Below are 26,846 nucleotides of genomic sequence, written 5' to 3' on the forward strand. Positions count from 1 at the left end.
CTGCCGAGCTGCAGAGCCGCCACCAGGTTACGGCCATTGTCACACACGACCATGCCCTTTTGGAGGCTCAGCAGCGAAAGCAAGAGGTCGGTCTGCTCTGTCAGACCCTGCAACAGCTTGAGGGCCGTGTGCCTCTTGTCACCTAAGCTGATTAGTTTCAGCACGGCTTGCTGATGCTTGCCCGCCACTGTGCTGCCGCACCGCACGCTACTGACTGCTGGCAACGTGCTGACACTTCTTAATTGAGAGGTAGAGGTGGCGGAGGGGGAGGTATTGAAGGAGGTGGCATAAAACACCACAGATACCATCACTGAGGTAGGACACGCTATTCTGGGTGTGGATAGGACGTAAGCGGTCCCAGGCTCTGACTCGGTCCCAGCCTCCACCAAGTTTACCCAATGTGCTGTCAGGGAGATATAGTGGCCCTGCCCGCCAGTACTTGTCTAGGTGTCCATGGTTAAGTGGACCTTCCCTGGAACCGTGTTGGTGAGGGCACGATTTATGCTGCAGGAGATGTGCTGGTGTAGGGCTGAGGCGGCACACTGGGAAAAATAGTGGTGACGGGGGACAGAGTAGCTCGGGACCGCAGCCACCATCATGTTTTTGAAAGCCTCCGTTTCCACAAGCCTATACGGCAGCATCTCCAGGCTGATTCATTTGGCAATGTGCACGTTTAAAGCTTGTGCACGCGGGTGGGTGGCGGCGTATTTGTGCTTTCGGTCTAACGCTTGTGTTAGCGATAGCTGAACACTGCACTGAGAGACATTGCTGGATGGAGTGGAGGACGATGAAGGTAAGGGTGTGGTTGCAGGCTGGGAGGCGTTCGTGCCTGTGTCCTGGGAGGGAGATTAGATTGTGTGGCAGGTTGGGGCACAACGGAAGAGGCAGTGGTGTGACCCGGAGCCGGTGAATGGCCTTGGTCCCACCTTGTGGGGTGCTTGGCCATCATATGCCTGCGCATGCTGGTGATGGTGAGGCTGGTAGTGGTGGCTCCTCGGCTGATCTTGGTGCAACAGAGGTTGCACACCACTGTTTGTCGATCGTCCGCGTTCTCACTAAAAAACATCCACATCTTTGAACACCTAGCCCTCTCCATGGAGGCTTGCCGCGAGGGGGTGCTTTGGAAAACAGTTGGGAGATTCTTCGCTCTGGCCCTGCCTCTACCCCTGGCCACTCCACTGCATTCTTCCAGCCTGTCCTGCTGCTCCACTTGCCTCCCCCTCTGAAGCCCTGTCCTCAGTAGGCTTAGCAAACCAGGTGGGTCAGTCACCTCATCGTCCAGCTGCCCTTCCTCCGAATCCTCTGTGTGCTTCTCCCTCGGACTTACTGCCCTTACTACTACCTCACTGACAGACAACTGTGTCTCATCATCCTCCTCCACAAAAAGCTCTTGAGACAGTTGCTGGAAGTCCCCAGCCTCATCACCCGGACTCTGGGAACTTTCCAAAGGTTGGGCATCGGTAACGACAAGCTCCGCAGGTGAGAGAGGAACCGTTTTTTCCCACTCATGGCAGGGACCTAAGAATAGTTCCTGGGAGTCTGCCTGCTCAGAAAATGTCATTTTCATTGAGTGAGGAGGCGGGGAGGAAGGAGGAGCAGCAGCCAAAGGATTCAGAGTTGCAGTCCCTAGGCCGGGAGTAGTGGACTGCGTAGAAGACTGGGTGGTCGATACATTGCTGGACGCATTTTCTGCCATCCACGACAGGACCTGCTAGCACTGCTCTGTTTGTAATAAAGGTCTACCACGCGGACTCGTAAATTGTGATATGAAGCTGGGGACCCCAGAAATGTGCCTCTCTCCTAATCCCGCAGCAGCTGGCTGTGATTCACCAAACCCAGGAACTCGGCCTGTGCCCACACCCTCACTTGGACTCCCACATTCGTATCCGCGTCCTCGACCCTTACCCCTACTCCTCATCATGGCGAATTAGGAATGGAGCAGAGCCCAAATAAATTACCCCACTCTACAGCACTGACAACTGTGGCTAATTCACTGCACACAGAGACTTGTAGATAGCGGAGGCTCTATGCTGTGACTTGAAAAAATTAACCCGCTGTCTTGCGCTGATACCTAGGGGTAATTTACTGCTCGCAGAGACTTGTAGATAATAGAGGCTGTATGGAGTGGGAGAAGACTCTAAAGCCAGTGGATAGTGCTGGTAACTGCGGCAGACAGAACGGTATAACTGAACTACTTTGCAGTAGGCTAAGAAATGTTAGAGTGCAGTTTCACGGTGAGAGCTGGTTGTACGGCACTTCAGGCTGAGAACGCTATTACGGAAATGCTGGGAACAGGCCTAGATGCGTAATACAAAAGTTGGTGCACTACTGCTCCCAGCCAGCCACAACTATAAAGCACATGGTCAGATGTAGCCCTAAGAAGGATTAGGAGTCCTTTAAAACTTTCCCTATGTAGGCAGCTCTGTTCCTAAACTCTGCGTAATACACTGCAGACTGAGAACACTGTAGTTGAAATGGCCTGCACAGCCTCGCGCACTACTGCTCCCAGCCAGCCACAACAGTAATGCACACGGTCAGATGTAGCCCTAAGAAGGACCGTTGGGGTTCTTGAAGACAGGACCTACTCTAACACTTTCCCTATATCAGCAGCAGCACTTTCCCTAGCCTCTGCCAGCATGTGTCTGAGGCGAGCCGCGGGCGGGACCAGTTTAAGTACTCGACGGTCACCTGATCTCGCCAGCCACTCACTACTGTGGGGTGGGATAGGGCTGGCACGTCACAGCAGGAAGTGGTAATGCTTTCCCCACATGCTTATTGGCTAGAAAATGGCGCTAAACATGCGGGGAAGGAAATACAATTGACTGGAGTACCACGCGTTGTTCGACTTGAGTAACGAGCATCTCAAGTACCCTAATACTCGAACGAGCACCAAGCTCGGACAAGTGTGCTCGCTCGTCTCTAGTGTAGACAGGACTCACCGAATGTCCGGGGCACTGGGCCGCGCAGTCTGACGATTGGATGGCCATGGGAATTGCCGTGCACAGTCCATTTATACACATCTAGAAAATGACAATTTGTTCTGTGTCAGACATTATCAGAAATCAACCAAACAAACACGATTATTAGAGGACTTGTCAGCCCTAATTTGTATAAGAGTTCTTGCACACTAACATTTTTTTGCACGTCTTTAATGCGATTTTGCTGCGTTTTTTTACACGGAAGTCAATAGGACATTCTAATGTTAAAAACGTATTGCGATTTTTGGGCGATGCATTTTTAACAATAGAAAGTCCTATTGACTTTTGTGTTAAGAAAAAGCAGCAAAATCGCGTGAAAAAGCGTGCGAGAAAAACACTATTGTACAGGAGTCTTAATTTTCACTAACTGCAGGGAATACCATATACTTGACAAAAAAAACCTGAAAATTGAACGTACTGCAGGGTAGACATCATGTATTTGTATTTCTGAACCTCTTAGTCTGCACATGTGAACCGATACCAAAAATGTCAACCATAGATAAGTATCATGTTAGTCTGCACTGTCTCATTGCAAACTGCACTCTACATGCCATCAAGGAACTTGGCGATTGAGCCTGTCCTGCAATGTACCAGGGAATGCATTTTCATAAAGAGGTACAGTATATGAAGGTATTTTCCACCTATTAGGGCTTGTTCACATTAGTCTTAGTGATTTAGGTTTTTGGAGCAGATAGATAGAATTAAAGTGGAATGAAAAATTTCCATATTTTCCCGATTGATTTGAATAGGTTTTCAAAAAATGGAAAGGTTTCCATTGATCCCATTTAATTTATGCTTCTAAAACCTGAGTTAAAACAAAATGGAAGCAAATGGAAACATTTCCATTTTTTTGAAAACTCATTAAAATCGGTAGGGAAAATACAGAAACATTTAGGCCTCTTTCACATGCGCTACAAAATCCCACTACAAAATGCATGTATGTGAGGCCGCATCCACATGGGCGACTTTATCGCGTGATTTTGTCGCAATGCGAAAGTGCTACAAATCGCATGTATGTAGAGCCCATGCTTTCCTATGGGTTCTTCCACACGAGCGATGTTTGTAGCCTGCGACATTGCGAGACTGCAAAATTGCGGCATGCTCTATACAGCGGCGATTTGCAATTTTTTGGTAGCTCATGTTTCCCTATAAAGCCTTTCTTTCTGTTGCATCGCATTGTACGAAAACAGTTTTTAATGCGATGCGATGCAACTTTGACAGTAGGAAATCCTACTGTGGGAGCCCTAAACTAAGCCCTAGCTGCAGGAAAAAAAAAAAAGAATGCATCACCTTAGAACCACTGTCATCTCAGGCGAGTCTTCTCTCCAGTCCCCGACACTGTTCTTCATCATCTCTTCTGGCAAGGGATTCAAAAATCCCCACCTCCTGGAAGCCCTGCCTCTGATTGGCTAAGCTTCACAGCGCTCAGCCAATCAGAGCTAGAGCTTGATGAACCAATCACAGCCTTCATTGAGCACTGTCTCTGATTGCCTAAGCGTCACAATGCTGAGCCATCAGAGGCAGCGCTTCCAAGAGGTGGGGATTTTTCAGTCCCCGGCCAGAAGAGATGCTGAAAAACAGTGTTGGTTACTGGGAATAAGATGCAGCAGAGCCAGACAGCGCTTCTAGGTGATGTATTCTTTTTTTTCTCCTTTTCTTTCTGCAGCCAGGGCTTATATGTCAAGCCCCCCCACCCCCTGAAAATCCTTGTAGCACGACTTGTAATGTTGTAGTTCCACAAAATCACGGTATCGCCGCAAGAAAATGCAGCAATATCACACGGACCACTGATGTGGTACCGCTGTGAATTTCTTGCGCTGCTATCATGTCGCCCTTGTGGATGCAGCTTGAAGCTCGTGATTTTTAATAGATTCTTTCACATGAGCGATGTTTTGTATCCTGAAGTAACCCATTGGAAACCAAGGGCTTCACATACATGCGTTTTGTAGTGATGATTTTGTAGCCAGTGTGAAAGAGGCCTTAGGTCAGCATCCACATGGGCGACCTAATCGCACGATTTTGTCGCTATGCGACAGTGCTACAAACCGTATGTATGTAGAGCCCATGCTTTCCTATGGGTTCTTCCACACGAGCGATGTTTGTAGCCTGTGACATTGCGAGACTACAAAATCGCGGCATGCTCTAAACCAGTGTTCCCCAACGCCAGTCCTCAGGGACCGCCAACAGGTCATGTTTTCAGGATTTCCTCAGTGTTGCACAGGTGATGTAATTATTGTCGGTGGTTCGAACATTGCACAGGTGTTCTTACTATGGGAAATCCTGAAAACATGACCTGTTGGTGGTCCCTGAGGACTGGAGTTGGGGACCCCTGCTCTAAACAGCCGCAATTTGCTATTTTTTGTAGCCCAAGTTTCTCTATGGAGCCTTCCTTTCTGTTGCATCGCACCACACGAAAACACAGTTTTCGTGCGGTGCGATGTAACTTTTACAGTAGGAAATCCCACTGTAAGAGCCCTAAACTAAGCCCTAACTGCTGGAAAAGAAAATAAAAAGAATACATTACCTTAGAAGCACTATCATCTCCAGCGCGTCTTTTCCCTGGTTCCTGACATTGTTTTTCATCATCTCTTCTGGCCGGGCATTGAAAAATCCCAGCCCGCTTGGAAGCCCTGCTCTGATTGGCTGAGCGCTGTGAAGCTTAGCCAATCAGAGTCAGCACTCGATGAACCAATCACAGCCATTCCTCGAGCGCTGGCTCTGATTGGCTAAGCACCACAACGCTCAGCGAATCAGAGGCAGCTCTACAAATGGGTGTAGAGAGATGTTTTGTTCAATCACAGGCAGCGCCGCATGAGAAATGTTTTTGTACCCTGAAAGAACCCATTGGAAACCATGAGCTTCACATACATGCATTTTGTAGCAATGTCGCATTGCTACACAATCTCACGATTTTGTAGCCTGTGTGAATGAGGTCTTAAATTCCATTTTATTTTATTTTAATCTCTCTGCTCCAAAAATGGAATAGAAGAATAAAAAAGACTAACACTAATGTGAACAAGCCCTAATCCAGAAAATAAAGAATTGTGACACTCTCTATCAAGTGCTATATTATAGGGCTTTTCTCACTTAGAAATACAGTGCATCAGATACATAGTGCCATTAGTGCCAAATACCGAGTGTCACCAGCTACATAGTATGGGAACCCATCCAGTGTCCTACACATAGTTGTGTTATGTACATAAGGCCAATGAGGACTACTCCTCAATATCAATATAGTTCTTTCAGCCTGTATGTTAAATAAACTATGTGCAATTTATTTTATTGTTTTCTGGTTACTTATCTGTATTCTTGTAATGAATGTAGGCATGGATCCACTGTGTCAACCTCCTGGATATGTAATTACCTGGTCCAACAAGGCCCATAGCTGATCCTCTAGCATGCAGAGGGGAGATACCAAAAGGCTGTAACCTAGTCCAGGAGTGAGAACTAAGGAAGATACCCAACCCTGAGCTAATATGAGGGAGAAGGAAGACCCTGCTTATATGCAGGGCTGAAGTCCTGATAAGAACGACCCCTCAGTAACAGGACTGAGAGGATTAAAGAGACGGGGAGAGACAGGTTTGCAAGGAAACACAGAGGCGCAAGTGAAGACTATAGACAGAGGGATGCAAAAACGGACAGAAAGACAAAGCACAGGACACAGGATGCAAACAGGATACTTTAAACAAACAGGAGTTAGGCTGGGTGCCAGAAAGCAAGACAAAAGACAACAATTCTGCAGCACAGAGGGGAGGTACCAGTTCAGCTATATAGGAAGGCGTTGATGTTCTCAGCTGTCTCCTTTGACCTCTTCTTCGGCCCTTAACCCTTCCAATCCACTAGAAAAAAGGTCTTGTTCCTAACATAATTAAAATCAAGAATATTTTTCACCTCATATATGTTCTTTGGGGTGATACCAGTGGAAACTGGTCTAGGTTTTTCGAAAACCTATTGAACACCAGTGGTTTGAGCAGAGAGACATGGAATGAGTTGGGGATACACAGGGAAGGAGGGAGACACAGCTTGTAACATACCAAATTAACCTTCACAAGACCTCAAATGGGCCAAAAAATCTTGGGGCATGTTTATAAGATGGCACTTTCAACCTAATATGTCTGGAAAAGAGCCAAACTCTCTCCCTGGGGGCAAACTGGAGAGGGCCGAGGCCTCCTATCCGCAACCCTCTTTGTGGAAGTGACTGCTCCCTATAGATTCCTCTTGGTCTCCTGTCATTTCTTGGCAAAATTCTCCACTGACGAGGCTGCTGCTAGAACCTCAGAAGTGGTGACAATTGGCAGGGGAGTTCTAGGCTGCTGCCCATATACAATGGAGAATGGAGAAGTCTTTGTGGTGTTACTGATGTGCTGGTTATACGAAAACTCTGCCCTGGACAGTAGACTGACGCAATTTTCTTGATACACATTGGTAAAATGAAGAAGATAACTGGTCAAGATCTGGTTTGTGCACTCCCCCTGCCCATTGGACTGAGGATGGTAGGCCGAGGAGAAATCCAAAGATATACCTATGAGTTTACATAGAGATCTCCAAAACTTTGACAGGAATTGCACTCCTCTATCAGACACAATATGCTTGGGAAAACCACGGAGACGAAAAATGTGATCAATGAATCTCTCGGCAAACTGGCTGGCAGAAGGTAAACCATGCAGGGGAATAAAATGGGCCATTTTAGAAAATTGGTCAACAACTACCCAGATAACTGTGCACCCTTTGGACGGAGGTAGGTCCATGATAAGATCCATGGGTATATGAAGTTCTCTGGTATAGGTAAAGGACACAACAGAGCTGTGGGTTTCAACATCTGGGGTTTCTTCTGGGCACAGGAAATGCATGCACACACGAAGTCTTGAATGTCCTTTATCACGAATGGCCACCAATAATGACGACAAATCAATTCACTAGTTTTGCATTGGCCAGAATGGCCTGTTAGCTTGGAACAATGACCCCAGGACAGAACAGTCTTTCTCATGGTCTCTGGCACAAAGGTCTTTCCTGGTGGGCTATCCTTAACCCAGACAGAGGCCACTGTTACCATTTTGGCAAGTTCGATGATAAAGTGCGGAGGCTCCTCCGAATCATTAACATCAAATGCTTTTGACAGCATGTCAGCTTTAATATTCTGATTAGTAGGTTGAAAATATGAGATAGTTAAACCGCACAAAAAACAGAGACCATCAAGCTTGACTGGGATTAAGCTGCTGTACATTCTGTAGATATGTTAGATTCTTATGGTCAGTGTAAATTGCGATGGGATGAGAGGCTCCCTCCAACAGAAACTGCCACTATTTCAGAGCCATCTTGATGGCCAGTAGTTCTCGGTCCCCTATAGAGTAATTCTGCTGCGGTGTGGAAAATACTTTAAAGAAAAAGCCACATGTCACCCTCCTACCAGAAGCATCTTTTTGCAATAGGACCACCCCTGCTCTGGAGAAAGAAGCGCCGACCTCTAAAAAATAACTGTACCCTCGGGTTGGTGCAGCACGGACGCAGATGAGATGGCTCGCTTGAGAGTTTGAAAGGCGGATTCAGCCTCTGGGGACAATTGCTTGGCATCAATTCCCTTGCGTCTGAGAGCCGAGATAGGTGAAGTCAAGCAGAAATGCGGAATAAATTGCCAATAGTAGTTCACAAAACCTAAAAATCAATGGATTGCCCAAAGTCCTGATGGACAAGGCCAATTCAGTACAACAGAGACTTTCCTGAGATCCATCTCCAAACCCTGCTTGGAAACAATATATCCAAAAAAGGGAAGTGATTCATGCTCGAAGATGCATTTTTCAAGTTTGGCAAATAGACGATTCTCCCTTAACCATTGGACAAATAGACGATTCTCCCTTAACCATCGGAGCACCATACGGACCTGTCTCCGGTGCAAGAATATATCCAGAGAGAATATCAGGATGTCGTCCAGGTAGACGACAACGCAATTATGCAAGAGATCCCGAAAAAATGTCATTTACAAATTCCTGAAAAACGTTGTGAGCGTTAACAAGACCAAATGGCATTACCAAATATTCGTAATGTCCATCGCATGTGTTGAAGGACTATCTTCCACTCATCTACCTTGCGGATGCGGATTAGATTACAGGCACCATGCAGGTCAAGCTTTGTAAAACCCGAGCACCACGCAGACGGTCAAACAGTTCAGGAATCAAGGGTAATGGGTATTTATTCTTAACAGTGATCACGTTCAGACCTCGATAATCTATGCAGGGTTGTAGTGTCCCGTTCTTCTTCTTAACACAGAAAAATCTGGCCCCAGTGGGAGAGGAGGATTTACAGATAAACCCTTTGCCCAGGTTGTCCCTAATATATTCGGACATGGCCTGGGTCTTGGGAGAAACAGAAGGTATACTCTTCCTTGAGGGGGTACACACCCAGGCACAAGGTCAATAGGACAGTCAGCCTCTTTCTTTTCAAATCCCAGTTATGAAGAAAAAAACTAAATCCTCCACTCTCACTAGTACAGGAATTAGATCCGCGTCGGTTTGGTGGTGGGCTGCATTAGCCAAAGTTTAATAGTAAAACAAACACCACGTTTTGGCGCGATGGTGCGCCTTTCTTAAGTATGATGTGAAATATCAGATGACTTACTGAGGTGTTGTTCATTTTCTTTATCTTTCTTTTCAAAGACATCCATGTAACCGTGATAAGGCTCTGGCAGGTCCTTAAGGTTCGGGGGTAAGGTGACCCGATGAGCAGGGTGAATAGAACGCAAGCACTTAGTATAGCAGGTGGAACCCCAAGTTAACACCTCACCTGTGCTTTAATCCCAGATAGAATTGTGTAATCGGAGCCATAGCAAACCCAGGAGTCAGGAACTGGTCGCACCAGGAAGCACCAGCAGGGAAATCATCTCAGTATGAAGAACGCCTATCCTCAGCTCCAGTGGCTCCATGGCAAACTGGATAGTCTCAGAGAGGGTGCTACCATTGACTGGTCACCACGAGTGGTGTCTCGAGACACTGGACAGGAATCCGGTGACGGTCCACAAAAACTTGTTGTAGGAAGTTCCCGGCAGAGCCGGTTTCAGAAAGGCTTCCATCGATACCTGGACATTGGAGAGAACCAAGGTTACTGGTAGGTTCAGTCTGGTAGAGGAGCAATCCTCACGTAGGGTAGCCTCTCCAACTGACCTCAGGTGGTGAAGTCCAGGTTTGAGAGGACAAGTGCGAACAAGGTGACCTGGAGATCTGCAATACAGACATAGACTCTTAGCATGTCTGTGCACACTCTCTTCTTCAGATGATCTTAGGTGATCCAGCTGCATAGGCTTAGGATCGCTAGACCGAGGAGCAGTCGGCAGGAAGGAAAGCGGTCTCTGGAATCTAGGGGCCAGTTGAATCGTTCTCCTTTCTTTCATAACCTCTCTAGATCTATCTTGGAATCGTAGATCAATACTAGTAGCCAGGAAAATCAGAGCGTCCAGAGAAGTAGGAATCTCACAACCTGCTAAATCATCCTTGATGCACCCTGTTAATCGCTCACTTGTTCTGACGCCAGGGTTCAAAATTGGATAGCATATTGTCTCACAGTATGGGTATTTTGACAGAGGCATAATAGAACGGAAGCAGCTGAAGACGAGCGTCCGAGCTCGTCAAACACCTTCTGAAAGGTCTCCACGAACAGACTGCGGTTATTAACCAGTGGGTCATTCCGCTCCCAGAGGGGGTTGATACACACCAAAGCCTGACCTGAGAGGTGGGACATCATGAATGCCATCTTGGCGCAATCTGAGGAAAAGAGATGTGCCAGGAGCTCAAAATGTAAGGTACGCTGGTTAAGGAAACCACAACATTGTCTAGGATCTCCCTTGTAGAGTGATGGTGCAGCCAGACGAGGGTCGGATCCGGAGGCGGAGACTAGTAGTGGAACCTAGTCGGAGGGCTGCGGTACAGCTATGGCGGAAGAAATACTGCTCAGCCTGGTTCCTATATTGTAAATAGATGCCTGGATTTGCTCACGTCTCTGCCGTTAATGAGCCATCTCCTGGAGCAATTTAGGGAAACCCCTGGGGCTGGAGTCAGAGGGATCCATGGCTGCAGAGTACTGTAATGAATGTGGATGTAGATCCACTGTGTCAATCTACCAAATATGTGATGACCCGATCCACAAGGCTGACAGCTTTTCCTCTAGCATCCAGAGGGGAGATACCCGAAGGCTGTAACCCAGCCCATGAGTGAGAACTAGGGAAGATACCTAACCCTGAGCTAATATGAGGGAGAAGGAAGACCCTGCCTATAAGCAGGGCTGACGCCCTGATAAGAACGACCCGCAGTCTTCTTCTAGGTGCTAGTTGACCCTGAAAGGGCAGGACGCCTATACCACAAAAGACAGAACAGGACTGGGAAGAATAAATAGATGGGCAGAGACAGGTTTGCAAGGAAACACAGAGGCACAGGTGAAGACTATAAACAGAGGGATGCAAAAATGGACTGAAAGACAAAGCACAGGACACAGGATGCAAACAAGATACCTACAAACAGGAGCTAAGTTGGGGGCCAGAAAGCAGGACAAAAGACAACAACTCTGCAGCACAGAGGAGAAGTACCAGCTCAGCTATTTAGAAAGGAGATTAGCAAAGAGCCTACAGCTGAGCAGAGTTCTGCCCCATTTATGAGATAGATGGAATGAGCTGTCAGGCAAACTGCTACACAGGAGCAAGTATCACTAGCATCGCTCACAGTGCTGTCGGCATGGAGTCAGAAAGGCTGGGGAGCGCTCTTTCCCCCCTGCCCACCTCCAATTATTTTAAGCAGACAGTCATTCAGGAGCAAACGGGTGCAGTTTACACTGAACCTCGCGTCATTCAGTTTTACGCAGAAACTGAACGACTGATCAAATGTCGTACAGTTGCTGCATGCATTTACATGGGACGACTGTTGTTCAAAATTCCACAGGAACGATGGAATTTGAACAATTATGAATGATAATTATCCCGTGTAATTGGCCCTTTTGCTCCTGGATTGCAGGCTTCTCGCTCAGCGCTGCACCTTCTATGTGAAGTGCTGAGTGGGGAGTGTTTACACAGGATAAGGCAGTGATCCAGCGATAATCTTTATGCTGATTGAGGGCTAAAATACATGGGCGTGATATCATCCGGTTATGAGGCCATCACAATCACGACTGCATAACGGAACAAAACCATCGATTTTAATGGTTTCGTTTTTACTAGCGGTATCCTTGCCCGTTAATCCTATGTGCAGGAAAGATTGGGCAGGATCCAACTTCCTACTTTTTGTTTCAAATTCATGCGCAGTAGTAAATGGTCGTGTTGGCACTTTGTGATGAATAAGTGGTTTTTGGGTTGCAGTTTGGGCAAGGTCCGCCATCACTGCTCTACAAGGCACTCATGAGCTTGCTTCATACTGTATAAACATTGCATTAAACTCAGTACTAAAACACCTTACCTCCCCCTAGTGGTGGTAACAGGTGGACATTTAGCTAAATGTCTAGAGGGGTAACATCACTCCTTAGGAAAAGCACCTAGAAGGTGTGCGAGAAGACTTATAAGGCCATGCATGCTCCTCTGAGAAATATGCAACTAGCAAAATGGAACAATATCTCTGCAACGCCACTTATTGGATGGTCTCCTCACTCACCTTTTAGGTGTCTCCACACACCTTCTAGGTGATCTCCTTGGGGAGAAGTGATACCCCTCCCATTATAGGTCTGCTCACTCACCTCCTGGGTGTTTCCACACACCTTCTGGGTGCTCTCCCTACGAAGTAATGTTACCCCTCCCAACAAACATCACTTCCCTTTCACTAGCCAACCCAGAAACCTACTGCACACTGATGAGGGGCAATCACCCCGAAACAGCTGTCTGTGTATTGTTTTCTGGCTTGGTTTCCAATTCCTATTCATTGTTTTAAAGACTTGTTTAAAAAGTCGGACGTCGATTTAAAGGAATGCTGCCATCCAATAGGTGGCGCTACAGGGGCATTGTTCCATCTTCCTTATTTGCTAAATGTCTAAACACAGTGTTTGAAATTATGTTTCCAAAAAATGGAAACTGGGCATATCATCATGTTTCGTAGCTACTAGAATTTAGACAACTTACTGTCCCATTTCCACATTTTGTTCCACTTTCCACCAGTACTTCTGGGTTAACAACTTTACAATCTGAGTAAGTGCAATAACCAATGTTAACGACTGGACTACTGCTACCTCTGGAACAGTACAGAGCTCCACATTGTCCGTACCTGAAATATAGAGATATCAAATAATTGAAATTCTTTGCCAGTTAATGCAGCATGATTTATCATGTATTTGTAATCCGCATACAATGCATACCTTGACCGGGGGCAATAATTTTGGATGGCTGCATAGCAAGAAGTCTTTGCCGCCACAGACCCTAGTTTATGGACAAGACAAAAGAACACAGTTATAAAAGGCAAAATCAAAAAACTTTGGGAGATAACAAGGAAATATCATCCTCTGAGAAAACACAAACACCCGATGTTCACCTGTATTCTCTTGATAGCATGGAGGAACCACTAGAAAGAACCAACTTCAAACAACCAGAGTTTGTGCGCCATAGTTATGGGATGTGTGGACTAAGACGTTTAGTAAGATAATTGGGTTTCGACGGCCCCAACTCAGCTTTCAGATCCTAGTCAAGTAAACTGAGATGGACCTGTTGGTTGTAAACAACCACATTAAGGGCTTATTCATATGAGTGATGCTCTCGCACAGGTTTTATGCAATGCACACAAAACTCAGACAAATATTAAATCCATTCTTTTGCTTATTCACATGAGCGAAAAAAACAATCACAGCATGTTCGATCTTTGAGTGTTCGCTTGGAATGCCTCGCCCATTGCTTTCAGTGGGACCTCAAAAGCCATCACATGGCCCACGTGTAGCAGCCCAGAGGGTCCTACAGAACAGCCTCACTAATAATTGGCCCTGTCACACCTGTCTATGCGCTTCCCTTAGGCATAGAATGTGCAGTGCGTTAGGGAAACCCTGTTTCTTCTCTTTCCTAAGCTGAGAGCTTAGCGCTGGCAATAGCTGGTTGCTTATTGGCTATATGTCACACCTCCACTGATAGGCTGTAGGGTCCAGAGCGGGAAAACACTAACATGAGTCCCTATGCAGAGGGGGTGGAGTTAGAGAGAAAGTGCGGGAAGAGAGAAAGTGAAGGAGGAGTTAGTCATATGGTTGCAGGCGGAGGAGAGGGGAGGATTCTGAGACGTGGTCAGAGAAAGGAGGTGTCCACAGTGCAGCGTGTGTTCACCGATTCAGCAGTCCAGCAAGGGTAGCAAGGACCCTTTCTCCTTTGTCTTTCCAGCAGTCAGGAGGGAAGAATTGAAGGTCATCGTTCCCACTCAACAGGGAGTCAAACTATCCGGTGAATTCAAAGCCAGGATTAGTTCAGTGGCCATTACAACTCTTCCTTCATTCCTTCATAATACACTTCCAGTAAACCCTCAACTAGCAAGGCTGCCTGCATGCGGCCGGGTCGGGCAAGAATTCTCGCAGTGGGACCCGACCCGAGCGTCTGCAGAGAGCTCACCTGCTCCCGCGAGCCCCGCACAGAAATAGAGCATGCCGCGATTTGTTTGCCGTGCGAGATTTCGCACGGCCAAATCGCGTCTGTCTGCCTAGGATTGCGTTTGTTAACGCAATTCTATGGCAGCTTCCACGGGCGGAATTTCCGCCCATCTGCAGGCGGCCTTACAATTGGGGAGATTAATGCTAAAAATCACCCTGAGAATCACTGCTATGTGCACCAATAACAAGCAGAGTGCCTCTCTGTCAGCAGAAGATGTTGTTGTTTTGCGAATGAACCGTGTTGCTGAAACTTTCTGTACCCTGTGAGGCCAAAAGTTTTATAAGTCCCTTGTGGACCAAATCAGACCCAACTGTCCTGGATAGAATCGTTAGGTTAATATTGCCTGGTTTACCTGCTCCCCAGTACGTTTCACACTGGCTCCTAAAGGTTGGACATTTCCCATCATAGCAATATCCTTCACCATTCTTGCATGGAGATCCATTCATTCGAAGGCTATTAGGAGGACAGGTGGCAGATCTTCCATCACAAAAATCGGTCAAATCACATTCGTCTTTAGCAGGTCTACACACAGAACCTGCTGACTTCAGCTGTAGAAAAACAATCATGAAATGGATTTTCAGTCAATAGTTGATTGGCTGGGGCTCACCACTCGGGACCCCAGTCAGTTAACTGGTCATGTACCTGCTGACAGTGCCAGTATACACTGGGGTCAGAGCTGAAGCCACTTCTCCGACCCCTGTGTAGTGTCCGGCGTTTCTTACTGCAGCTGCAGTGCTTATTGAAGTTAATGGGAGCTGCAGCTGCAATAAGAAGCACCGGCCACTACACAGGGGTTGGAGCTGTGAATTCCACTCCAACGCCAGTGTGTTGTGGTTCTTTTAGCCGGCAGCGGATCGGCCAGAATCCCTAGCGGCGGGCCCCGGCTGATCAACTATTGATGACCTCATCTCAATAGCCATTTTTGTGGAAAACCCCTGTAAGCCAAAGGTTATTATATTATTCGAATCTTATTCATGAACATTTAGTTGAAGCTGTTCTGGGGTCTTTGGCTTCCAGGTTTTAGCAGTGGCGCTGCCTTTCCTGGGGCTGAGGGGAACGGTGTAGGCTGAGTGATGTCAGAACTCACCTGTTTCTGAGTGGCCCGGTCCTATATAAGCTATGTTAGAATTGACCTCAGTGCTGGTCAATTTCAGTTTCCTCCTGGATTCCTGCTGAGGAGCACAGCCTGCCACTGGAGCTCCTCTTCCTTGCTACAGCCTGCTGCTACAGCTAAGTACCACTGCTGGTTACCATATACTGTTCCCTTTTGTTATCAGTGCTTCCTGGTAGGGATTAATTAGTGGCCTTGGTACGCGTGTGGGTCCGCACCTGTTGGAAGTTTTTCCCGTGGGCTGCATTCCCACGAACGTATATCAGCTCGGTTTTCACGCCGAGCCGATATACGTTGTCCTCATCTGCAGGAAGGGGGGAGGATGGAAGAGACAGGAGCAGGAACTGAGCTCCGCCCCCTCTCTGCCTCCTCTCCGCCTCTCTGCACTATTTGCAATGAAAGGAGGCGGGATGGGGTGGGGCTAAGTTCTGAGAATTAGCCCCACCCCCGCCCCATCTCTCCCCATTGCAAATAGTGCAGAGGGGCGGAGAGGGGGTGGAGAGGAGGCAGAGAGGGGGTGGGAGCTCAGTTCCTGCTCCTGGCTCTTCCATCCCCCCCCCCCCCTGCAGATGAGGACGACGTATATCGGCTCGGCGTGAAAACCAAGCCGATATACGTTCATGTGATTGCAGCCTTAGTTTGTGTTTTCATTTCACAGTTGTGCTTTGGGTTGTGTTACGCACAGTGTTCTTGTTCTTGCGTAACGCCGCATGTCCGTCCAGGACGCAACACATTTCTTTGCCCTGATGTTTTGTGCTTTTTTTTTTTTTTTACTGAGAACCCAATTTTAAGCAAAAAATGTTTCATAAATAATGTCATACCCTACTTAGAAACTCATCTATTACATCCTATGTATCGATGGTTAATATGGCGCGGGCTTGGAAACTGATCCTGCTCGATATACAGCCAATGTTGGATGCAACATCCGTGTTTAAAGTTCACGCTGATCATGGCTGCTAACACTTGAAATGCCACTGTCAATTCTGAAAGCAGCATTTAAATGGCCTGATCAGCGATTGGAGGTCCTGAATCCCACTCCCCGGAAAGAGATCATGGGGTGCGGTCTGTATGTCATAGCCGCCTGGGGATTTCTGAAGGACTACAGGGCTGCAAAGCATTTTTGCCTATTACAACGTGCCTGCTGCACGTCTTAATAGATTGCCCGTAGAAATACTATATACTGTAATACTGAAGTATTGAAATATACAATATAAGTTCAAGTTTTCCATGGGAACTAAAAAAAAGTGTAAATGGAAAGAAAAATTGTTATTGTAAAAAAATAAAGGATATTATTTCCCTGTATTGATAATAAAAAAAAATCAAAACAAAAAAACTGCAAAAAATACTTAGTGTCATTGCTTCTATAAAAGTAAAATCTAACAAAATGAACATATGTTTCTTGCACTGAGAATGTTGTCAGAAGAAAAAAATACACAACACAAAAACTGCACTTGTTTGGTCACCCAATTTCCCTAACAAAAAAATGTAATAAAGTCATAGGTACTCCAAAATGATACTGATACAAACTAATGGCTGTCCTGCAAAAACCAAGCCAGCTAAACTGCAGGACAGCTATACCAATGGAAAAACGAGAAATGATGGTGGTCGGAAGATGGCTTAAACTATTTTTTTTTATAAAGATATTTTATATTTTTTAACCAATTACTGACAAGGTCTATTTTGTACCTAAGGACATGATTTTCAAGGGATTTTGATCTCAGCTTTTCAAAAACCATAACTTTTTTGTTTTTTTGAGACGGCGATGTAAGAGCTTTTTTGTGTGGAGAGATGTAGTTTTTATTGGTTCCACTTTTTTGGGGGTACATATAATGTATTGTATGACTTTTCTTGATGTTTTTAGAGAGCAGGAAGAAAAAACATCAATTTTGCCTTTTTTATAGTGTTAAACATGCAGCATAAGTGGCATGATTTTTTTTTGTGAGATGGTACGGTTACGACAATACAAAAATTATATATATTTTTTTATGTTTTTCCACTTTTGCACAATGAAAACCCTGTTTTCTGGAACATATTCTTTTTCAATCACTGCAAAGTCCCATAACCTTTTTAAAATTTCCATTGACAAAGCATTTTATTTTTTTTTGAGCCTGCCGTGAGGGCTAAAAAGTGTGTTCAGTTTATTGTAGTACAGGTCGTTACAGATGCGACAATACCAAACATGTGGTTTAAAAAAAATAAAAAATAAAGGGGAAAGTGTGCAAAAAAGCTTTTTTTTTTTACTATTTTCATTTTTTTACAGGGACTTGCACTTGGAATGCTATTATCACTCTGATAATACACTGCAGTAATCTGTAATTACTACTTATCATAGTAATCACAGGTCATGGCAGACCCAGATGCCATTGACTGGTGTCTGGTTGCCACGGCAGCCTATTGGTCTTTTATGATTACATGGCCGATGGCAAATTCTGAAGTAATTTTGTATCAACAGCACTCCTTTTAGGTCACACGCCAATGATCGATATTGGTCGCCCCGCTATGGACAGGATCCTAGTCCAATAAGCCAAGAGTAAAGAACAGCAAAGTTTACTGGCATCATAATCTTGCTGTCTTGCGCATCTATACTTTATACATGGCGTCAGAGGACGCACCCTCCCTCTGTGAACCTTTTACATGCCACGATCAACATTAGTCGTGACATGTAAGGGGTTAACAGTGTTATTACTGATTCCCGCTATTGCAATGGGGGGCTGGCTGTCAGTCACAGTTGGCCCAGCTGCAGATGGTACGGGATCAGAAGCGGAGCCCACACTATCCATAGCATGTACGTTTGTGCCCATTCATGGTAAGGGAAGGGGTTAAAGTAGTACAGCAAACAAAATTGGTATTGTCCTACATTTGCTATTGCCGTAATCATACTGATCCACAGAATAAAGTAACCATATTAGTTTTGCTCCACTTTAAAAGTTTTTCAGTGCATTATGTGATAGATTAATGCTACAACTAGCCCTGCAAAAAACAAACGCTCAGACTGCTATGTCAACAGAAAAATAAGAGTTATGATATTTTGAAAATGGGGAGGAGAAAGGGAAAAGGAAAAATCATAAAATGACTGTCATTCAGGGGTTAATGGGTTTGTCTCTTGATGACTTACAATGTTCATATTGACGTATGCATCTCGCTCTATGAGCCAGAATAGAAAGCTTCAGTGTAAGAGCAGCTCCCGCTCTGGCAATCCCAGCCAATCTATATATTAAAAAGTCGACCACTCATTTGTCAACTTGTAATACTACATTTCCCCTGTAGTGGCCGCTGCAGAGAAGTCTAATTCTTTTTACTTTCTTGGAACTTCAAATTTTGGGGGTAATTTTCATCCAGAAGACAAATGTGAATTCCTAATTTCAGACTATGGGTATAAACTTCAGTCACCTGGTGCTGCAATAATTATTGCCCATCTGTAACATCAGATCTCTTTTTCGTTGACCATTTTGTGTCTCTATAGCAGTTGTAGGTCTTTATTTCTTAGCTCCAAATCCCCTGCACTGAAGCAATGTTTTTAAAATAGATTATCTGTAAAATACTGTATAACTCACCCGACAGTCTGAACAGCATTTGTCCTCCTTCGAGCACTGGGCTTCTGGTTTCAGTTTGCAGGTGGCAGCATCACAACACTTATCAGTACATTCCTGTAATGTCAAGGAGATAGATGATTATCAGAGATGAGCAAAAACCAAAATGCTCGGTACTGGAGTCGAACTTTCCGTGATGCTCGAGAGCTCGTTTCAAGTAACGAACCCCATTGAAGTCAATGGGCGACTCGAGCATTTTTGTATAGGACTGATGCTCCGCATAGGGGATGATTTGTGAAACACCTGAAAACATCAGAAAGTCATAGAAACACCACAGAAACGGATAGGGAAGGGCAGGGGCAGCATGCATGGCTGCATCTGAGGCTCCCAGGTCCCATTATTAAGCCAAATTGGGGGCAAGAGCCTGGCGGTCACCCCCCTAACAATTTACTTCAGACAAACCCTCATTAGAAAGGCACACGTGCTGGCACATATTAGCTAAGCACCACACTACCTGCAACCAAGGACAATCACTGCCTGCAGGTGACACCGCTGCCTCTTCCCCTGAGTTACATGCTGGCATTGCTAAGTCCACAGAGCACACCAAAGTATCCCTGCACAGCGTTCAGCTGGCCTGATGCCACACGCTCGCTTCATAGCTACACCACCCTCATGTCTATTTATAGGTGCGTAATGGATGAGGAGGAACCGGAGGCACACACTGCAGAGGGTTGGCAGGGCCAGGCAGCGACCCTCTTTGAAAGTGTGGGCGATAGCCCACAATGCTATTGAGAATTGATGATAAATTGACGTACGATCATCATTCCAATTCAGTGCCACCTCCATCACAAATTTGTCAGGAGCCACAAACGTGGGCATAAAGGGGACTCAGGTGCCAGCACTTCTACACGCGCTGGCACATCTTAGCTAAGCAGCACACTAGCTGCAACCAAAGACAATCACCGCCTGCAGGTGACACCGCTGCCTCTTCTCCTGGTATACATTGCTGTCCAACCCCCCCCCCTACACACACACACACGACCCTGCATCCAAAGCGCACCCAAAATTTTCCCTGCGCAGCGCTTCAATGCCACACTACCCTCATGTCGATTTATAAGTGCATCTGCCATGAGGAGGAACCAGAGACACACATTGCAGAGGGTTGGCAGGGCCAGGCAGCGACCCTCTTTGAAAGTGTGGGCGATAGCCCACAATGCTGTTGAGAATTGATGATAAATTGACGTACGATAATCATTCCAATCCCATGCCACCTCCGTCACAAATTTGTCAGGAGCCACAAACGTGGGCATAAAGGGGACTCAGGTGCCAGCACTTCTACACATCTCCACAATGCAGAAGCGCATACTAACACCAATTGGTTTGAAGCCAGAGGTTTCGTAAAGTAGCCACCACAGGTGTACAGTGACCCTGTGACAGTCTCATGAAATCCATTTCGCTTCCTGTGAACGCTCCAATCCAGTATCTCGGATAACTATGGTAATTTGTAGCACGAAAGATAATACATGCCGACCAACGCAGATCCCCAGACCCCAAGCAGGAGGAGGAGGTGGCATAATAAGCCCGAGAAACCATGACCAAGGTAGGACCCGCAATACTCTGTCTGGGAAGCACGTGAGCAGGCCCAGGGTCAGGCTCGCTACCAGCCTCCACCTTGTGTGACCCAAGGTGCTGTGAGTTACATAGCAATGAGAAATCCATGTGTCTCCACACAATTCATTCTGTGTAGGTGTCAGATAGCTGAACACTGCGTTAGGAAAGCAGTCTGTGCCCTACCCAAGTCATTCAGTGTATTTGTGCCAGATAGCTAAAACACCGCAATGGGAAATTTTTGTGCACCCACGGCATAGGCAAGCCCCTACAACCCAGGTACAGTATTAAACAGGAAGAAAAGAGAGTGCCCAAACATGGCAGAGTTTCAACCTGCCCAGGACCTCGGTCTACACTTCTGCCCTAGTTATTCAGTGTACTTGTGCCAGATAGGTAAAACACCGCAATGGGAAAGCCGTCGGCACCCTACCCAAGTCAGTCAGTGTATTTGTGCCAGACAGGTAAAACACTGCAATGGGAAGTCTTTGTGCACCCACAGCATAGGCGAGCCCATGAAACTCTGAGACAGTATTACACATAAAGAAATCAGAGTGCCCAAACAAGGCAGTTTCACCCCGCCAAGGACCTCGGCCTCTGCACACACCCTCAGTAATCGTGGACATAAAGCGGACTCGGATGCTATTACAGCTGTGAACGTCTCATTAAATCAGTTACGGTTGCTTTCATCGCTCCAAAGACTGGATGAACCACAAAGACGTTCCACAGGCCAAACCTGGGGCTGTTGATTCTTTCCCCCCCAGGACATAGGCCGCTGCCCACACCCTCAGTACTCGTGGGCCTAAAGCGGACTCGGATACTAGTACAGCTGTGAACGTCTCATTAATTCAGTAATGCTTCTTTTGTTTGCTCCAAACCTGTGTCTAAGATAACTGTGGTAACACGAGAGCAAATACATGTTGCCCAGCGCTGATCCCCAGACCCCAAGCAGGAGGAGGAGGTTGCATAATAAGGCCGAGAAACCATGAATGAGGTAGGACCCGCAAGTATGTGAGCGGGCCCTGGGTCAAGCTCGGTCCCAGCCTCCACCTGGTGTGACCTAAGGTGCCGTGAGTTACATAGCTATGAGAAATCCATGTGTCCCCACACACCTTTCAGTAGGAAGTGTATAGGTGGACCCCTGTAACATTTCTGTAGCAGGAGTATAGGAGGACCCCTGTAAACATTTCTGTAGCAAGAGTGTAGGCGAACCCCTGAAACATTGGTGTACCAAGAGTATAGGCGAACACCTGAAAAAATTTGGTTACCAAGAGTGTAGGCGAAGGCCGCACAAATTAGTTTGATAAAAATATAGGCAAGGGCCTGAAAAATTGGTGTACTAAGAGTACAAGTGTACCCCTGGAAAAATTCTGAACCGCAAGGGCAGGTGAAACTCATAAACATTTTTTAAAGATACAGCTCGCTGTTGCTTAATTTGTAACAGAGCCTGGAGGTAGCCCTCCGAAAAAATTGGTTTCCGTTAAAGTATAAAAACTTTTGAAACTTTTAAAATTGTAAAAAACTTTTAAACAGAACCTTTTGGGCCACAGAAAAATTGGCAATTCAGTGTGATGACATGCTGTTTTAGGAGGAGGAGGAGGAGTAATAATATCCGAGAGTGATTGACGTAGCTAATTTCCCCCTTGTGGTGATAGAGGATGCATTTTTCTCCTATTGCAGCAAAAAGAATCATTAGGTTCCGCTACTTTCTGCCGGTGGAGAAGAGAAGTCTGGGGAAATCCAGCCTTTGTTCATCTTTATGAGTGCAAGCATGTCGGCACTGGCAGTTGACAGGCACGTACACTTACCCTTGATTATTCCCCCAGCTGCACTAAACACGCTTTCTAACAAGGCGCTAGCGGCAGGGCAGGCCAGCACCACCAGGGCGTACAGAGCAAGTTTGTGCTACGTGTTCGGCTTTGATACCCAATAGTTGTATGGAGCAGAGGGATCACGGAGGACAGTGGTACGATCAGCTATGTACTCCATCACCATCTTTTTACATTGCACCCTCGGACTTAGCCTTGACTGGGTAGTGGTGGCACAGTCTTGCTGGGGAGCCATAAAAGTGGCAAAGGCCTTGGCGAGTGTTCCCCTGCCTGAGCTGGACATGCTGCCTGATCCCAGCGCCTCCCCTGCTAGTTGGCCCTCAGAACTGCCTCTTCTGCCGCTAGCGCTATCAGATGGGAACTTTAGCATCACTTTTTCCACCAGATCCCTGTAGTATTGCATTACTCTCGTAGTCCTTTCATCTTCAGGAATGAGAGTGGGAAGGTCCTCCTTATACTGTGGGTCTAGAAGGGTGTACACCCAGTAATCCGTGTTGGCCAGAATGCGTATAACGTGAGGGTCACAGGAAAGGCAGTCTAACATGAAGTCAGCCATGTGTGCCAGGGTCCCAGTATGCAACACATTGCTGACCTCACTAGGAGGATGACTTTTAGGATCCTCCTCCTCCTCCTCTTCAGCCTATACACGCTGAACTGATGAGAGGCAAGCAGCATTAGTACCCTCTGCAGTGTGGCCAGCAGTCTCTTCCCCCTCCTTCTCCTCCTGCTCCCCCTCCTCCTCCTCCTCCACTGAGATATAGACATGAGGGTGGTCTGGCTATCAAGCGACATACTGTCATCCCCCATCTCCTGTTCTAACCGCAAAGCGTTGGCCTTTATGCTTAGCAGCGAACTTCTCAGCAGGCAAAGCAGCAGAATGGTAATGCTAATGATGGTCGCAGCGCCGCTCAGCATTTGGGTAGACTCCTCAAAGTTTCTGAGGACCTGGCAGATGTCTGCCATCCATGCCCACTCATCTGTAAAAAACTGCGGAGGCTGACTACCACTCCACCGCCCATGTTGCAGCTGGTATTCCACTACCTGGCCAACATAGAATTCCACTACCTGTGCAGCATAGAATTCCAGCATGGGGGCACGTCGCACAGTAGTCAGTGCTCTAGCAGCTGAAACCGACGTTGCAGGGTCCTCAGGGTGGCAGCGTCCGTGGTGGACTTGCGGAAATGTGCGCAGATGCGGCGCACCTTGCCGAGCAGGTCAGACAACTGGGGGTAGTTTTTCAGAAACCGCTGAACCACCAGATTGAAGACATGGGCCAGGCATGGCATGTGTGTGAGGCTGCAGAGCCGCCACCAGGTTACGGCCATTGTCACACACGACCATGCCCGGTTGGAGGCTCAGCAGCGAAAGCCAGAGGTTGGTCTGCTCTGTCAGACCCTGCAACAGCTCGGGGGCCATGTGCCTCTTGTCACCTAATCTGATTAGTTTCAGCACGACTTGCTGATGCTTGCCCACCGCTGTGCTTCCACGCCACGCACTACCGACTGCTGGTGACGTGCTCACACTTCTTAATTGAGAGGTGGAGGTGGCGGAGGAGGGGGCTTTGGAGGCGGTGGCATAATATGCCGCAGATACCAGCATCGAGGTAGGACCCGCTATTCTTGGTGTAGGTAGGACGTGAGCAGTCCCAGGCTCTGACTTGGTCAAAGCCTCCACCAAGTTCACCCAATGTGCCGTCAGGGAGATATAGTGGCCCTGCCCCCCAGTACTTGTTCACGTGTCCGTAGTTAAGTGGACCTTCCCAGTAACTGTGTTGGTGAGGGCACAGTTAATATTGCGGGAGACATGCTGGTGTAGGGCGGGGATGGCACACCTGGAAAAATAGTGGCAACTGGGGACCGAGTAGCACAGGACCGCCGCCATCATGTTTTTGAAAGCCTCCGTTTCCACAAGCCTGTACGGCAGCATCTCCAGGCTGATTAATTTGGCAATGTGCATGTTTAAAGCTTGTGCGTGCAGGTGGGTGGCGGCATTTTTCTGCTTTCGCTCCAACGCTTGTGTTAGCAACAGTTGAACGCTTTGCTGAGAGACATTGCTGGATGGAGTGGAGGACTGTGGAGGTGAGGGTATGGGTGCAGGCCGGAAGGCGCTTATGCCTGCGTCCTGGGAGGGGGATTGGATCTGTGTGGCAGGTTGTGGCACAGGGGAAGAGGCAGTGGTGTGACCCGGAGGCGGTGAATGGCCTTCGTCCCACCTTGTGGGTTGCTTGGCCATCATATGCCTGCGCATGCTGGTGGTGGTGGCGGCTCCCCGGCTGATATTGGTGCGACACAGGTTACACACCACTGTTCGTCGGTCGTCCACGCTCTCACTTAAAAACATCCACACCTTTGAACACCTAGCCCTCTGCACGGAGGCTTGCCGCGAGGGGGTGCTTTGGGAAACAGTTGGGGGATTCTTCGCTCTGGCCCTGCCTCTACCCCTGGCTACTCCACTGCCTCTTCGAACCTGTCCTGCTGCTGCACTTGCCTCCCCTTCTGAAGCTCTGTCCTCAGCAGGCTTAGCAAGCCAGGTGGGGTCAGTTACCTCATCGTCCAGCAGCTCTTCCTCCGAATCCTCTGTGCGCTCCTCCCTCGGACTTACTGCCCTTACTACTACCTCACTGACAGACAACTGTGTCTCATCATTCTCATCCACAAAAAGCTCTTGAGACAGTTGCCGGAAGTCTCCAGCCTCATCACCCAGACTGCTGGAACTTTCCAAAGGTTGGGCACCGGTTACGACAAACTCCTTAGCTGAGAGAGGAACCATTTTTTCCCCACTCAGGGCATGGACCCGAGAACAGTTCCTGGGAGTCTGCCTGCTCAGAATGTCATTTTCATGGAGAGAGGAGGCTGGGACGAAGGAGGAGCAGTCAGAGGATTCAGAGTTGCAGTCCATAGGCCGTTAGTAGTGGACTACATAGAAGACTGGGTGGTCGATACATTGCTGGGCGCGTTTTCTGCCATCCATGACAGGACCTGCTCGCACTGCTGTTTGTAATAAAGGTCTACCATGCGGATCCGCAAATTATGATATGAATCTGGGGACCCCAGAAACGTGGCTCTCTCCTAATCCCTCAGCAGCCGGCTGTGATTCAACCCGCCCAGAAACTCGGCCTGTGCCCACACCCTCACTTGGACGCCTGCATCCGCGTCCACGTCCTCGACCCTTACCCCTACTCCTCATCATGGCGGATTAAGGATAGAGCATGGCCCAAATAAATTACCTCACTGTACAGCACTGACAACTGGGCCTTAATTCACCGCACACAGAGACTTGTAGATAGCGGAAGCTCTATGCTGTGACTTAAAAAAATTAAACCGCTGTCTTGTGCTGATACCTAGGGGTAATTTACCGCTCACAGAGACTTGTAGATAAGAGAGTTTGTATGGAGTGGGAGAAGACTCTAAAGCCAGTGGATAGTGCTGGTAACTGCGGCTATCTAAACCCCCTCAAGGAAAGGGTATTGTGAGACGTTCTGCACAGTGGCAGAGCTGAAATACTTTGCAGTGCTCTGTCTAATGTACTGCAGACTGAGAACGGCATAACTGAAATGGTTTGCAGTGGCCTAGGAAATATAAGAGTACTGTTTCACGGTGAGACCTCAGTCTAATGCACTGCAGACTGAGAATGGTATAACTGAAAGGCTCTGCACAGGGCTGGATGCTTTAAAAAAAAAAAAAAAGGGTGCACTACTGCTCCCAGCCAGCCACAACTATAATGCACGCGGTGAGGAGTGGCCCTAAGAAGGACCGTTGGAGTTATTGTAGAGAGGATCCCGACTGTAAAACTTTCCCTATGTCAGCAGCTCTGTCCCTAAACTCTGCGTAGTGCACTGCAGACTGAGAACGGTATAACTGAAATGGTTTGCAGTGATCTAGGAAACATTAGGGTACTGTTTGACGGTGAGACTCGAACGAGTAGCAAGCTCGGAAGAGCATGCTCGCTCATCTCTAATAATTGTCCCTCTACCCAAAAATAGCATCATAAGGTTACACCGATGGGATCAGGGAGCTGGAACCCCACTTCTTATCCGAGTAACATTTAAAAAAAGAGAAGACTAATGTCCAACTATGTATTTCAATCAACTGGAGTTACAGAACTTAAGGCTGGTCATACATATGAGATAGCTGTCTGCCAAAGGCTCATTCGGACAGACGACTTACTTACCCAACACTCCTATGCAATTGCATGTTTGTCTTGGGCCAAGTGTGC

General features: G+C 47.2%; 1 protein-coding gene across 1 annotated transcript in view; it reads right to left on the reverse strand.

Moving 5' to 3' along the window:
* The window catches only part of LOC136610186 (zinc metalloproteinase-disintegrin-like), a 71,715-nt gene that overhangs the window by 15,740 nt on the left and 29,129 nt on the right, over positions 1 to 26,846 (reverse strand). The window contains exons 13-17 of the mRNA XM_066589429.1: positions 19,222 to 19,314; positions 14,909 to 15,104; positions 13,293 to 13,353; positions 13,060 to 13,201; positions 2,940 to 3,020 (exon numbers count right to left, since the gene is read on the reverse strand). Coding sequence (XP_066445526.1) covers positions 2,940 to 3,020; positions 13,060 to 13,201; positions 13,293 to 13,353; positions 14,909 to 15,104; positions 19,222 to 19,314 — 573 coding nt within the window. The remainder of the gene's footprint in view (positions 1 to 2,939; positions 3,021 to 13,059; positions 13,202 to 13,292; positions 13,354 to 14,908; positions 15,105 to 19,221; positions 19,315 to 26,846) is intronic.

Source organism: Eleutherodactylus coqui, chromosome 2 (assembly GCF_035609145.1).
Source record: "Eleutherodactylus coqui strain aEleCoq1 chromosome 2, aEleCoq1.hap1, whole genome shotgun sequence".
Lineage (NCBI taxonomy): Eukaryota > Metazoa > Chordata > Amphibia > Anura > Eleutherodactylidae > Eleutherodactylus > Eleutherodactylus coqui.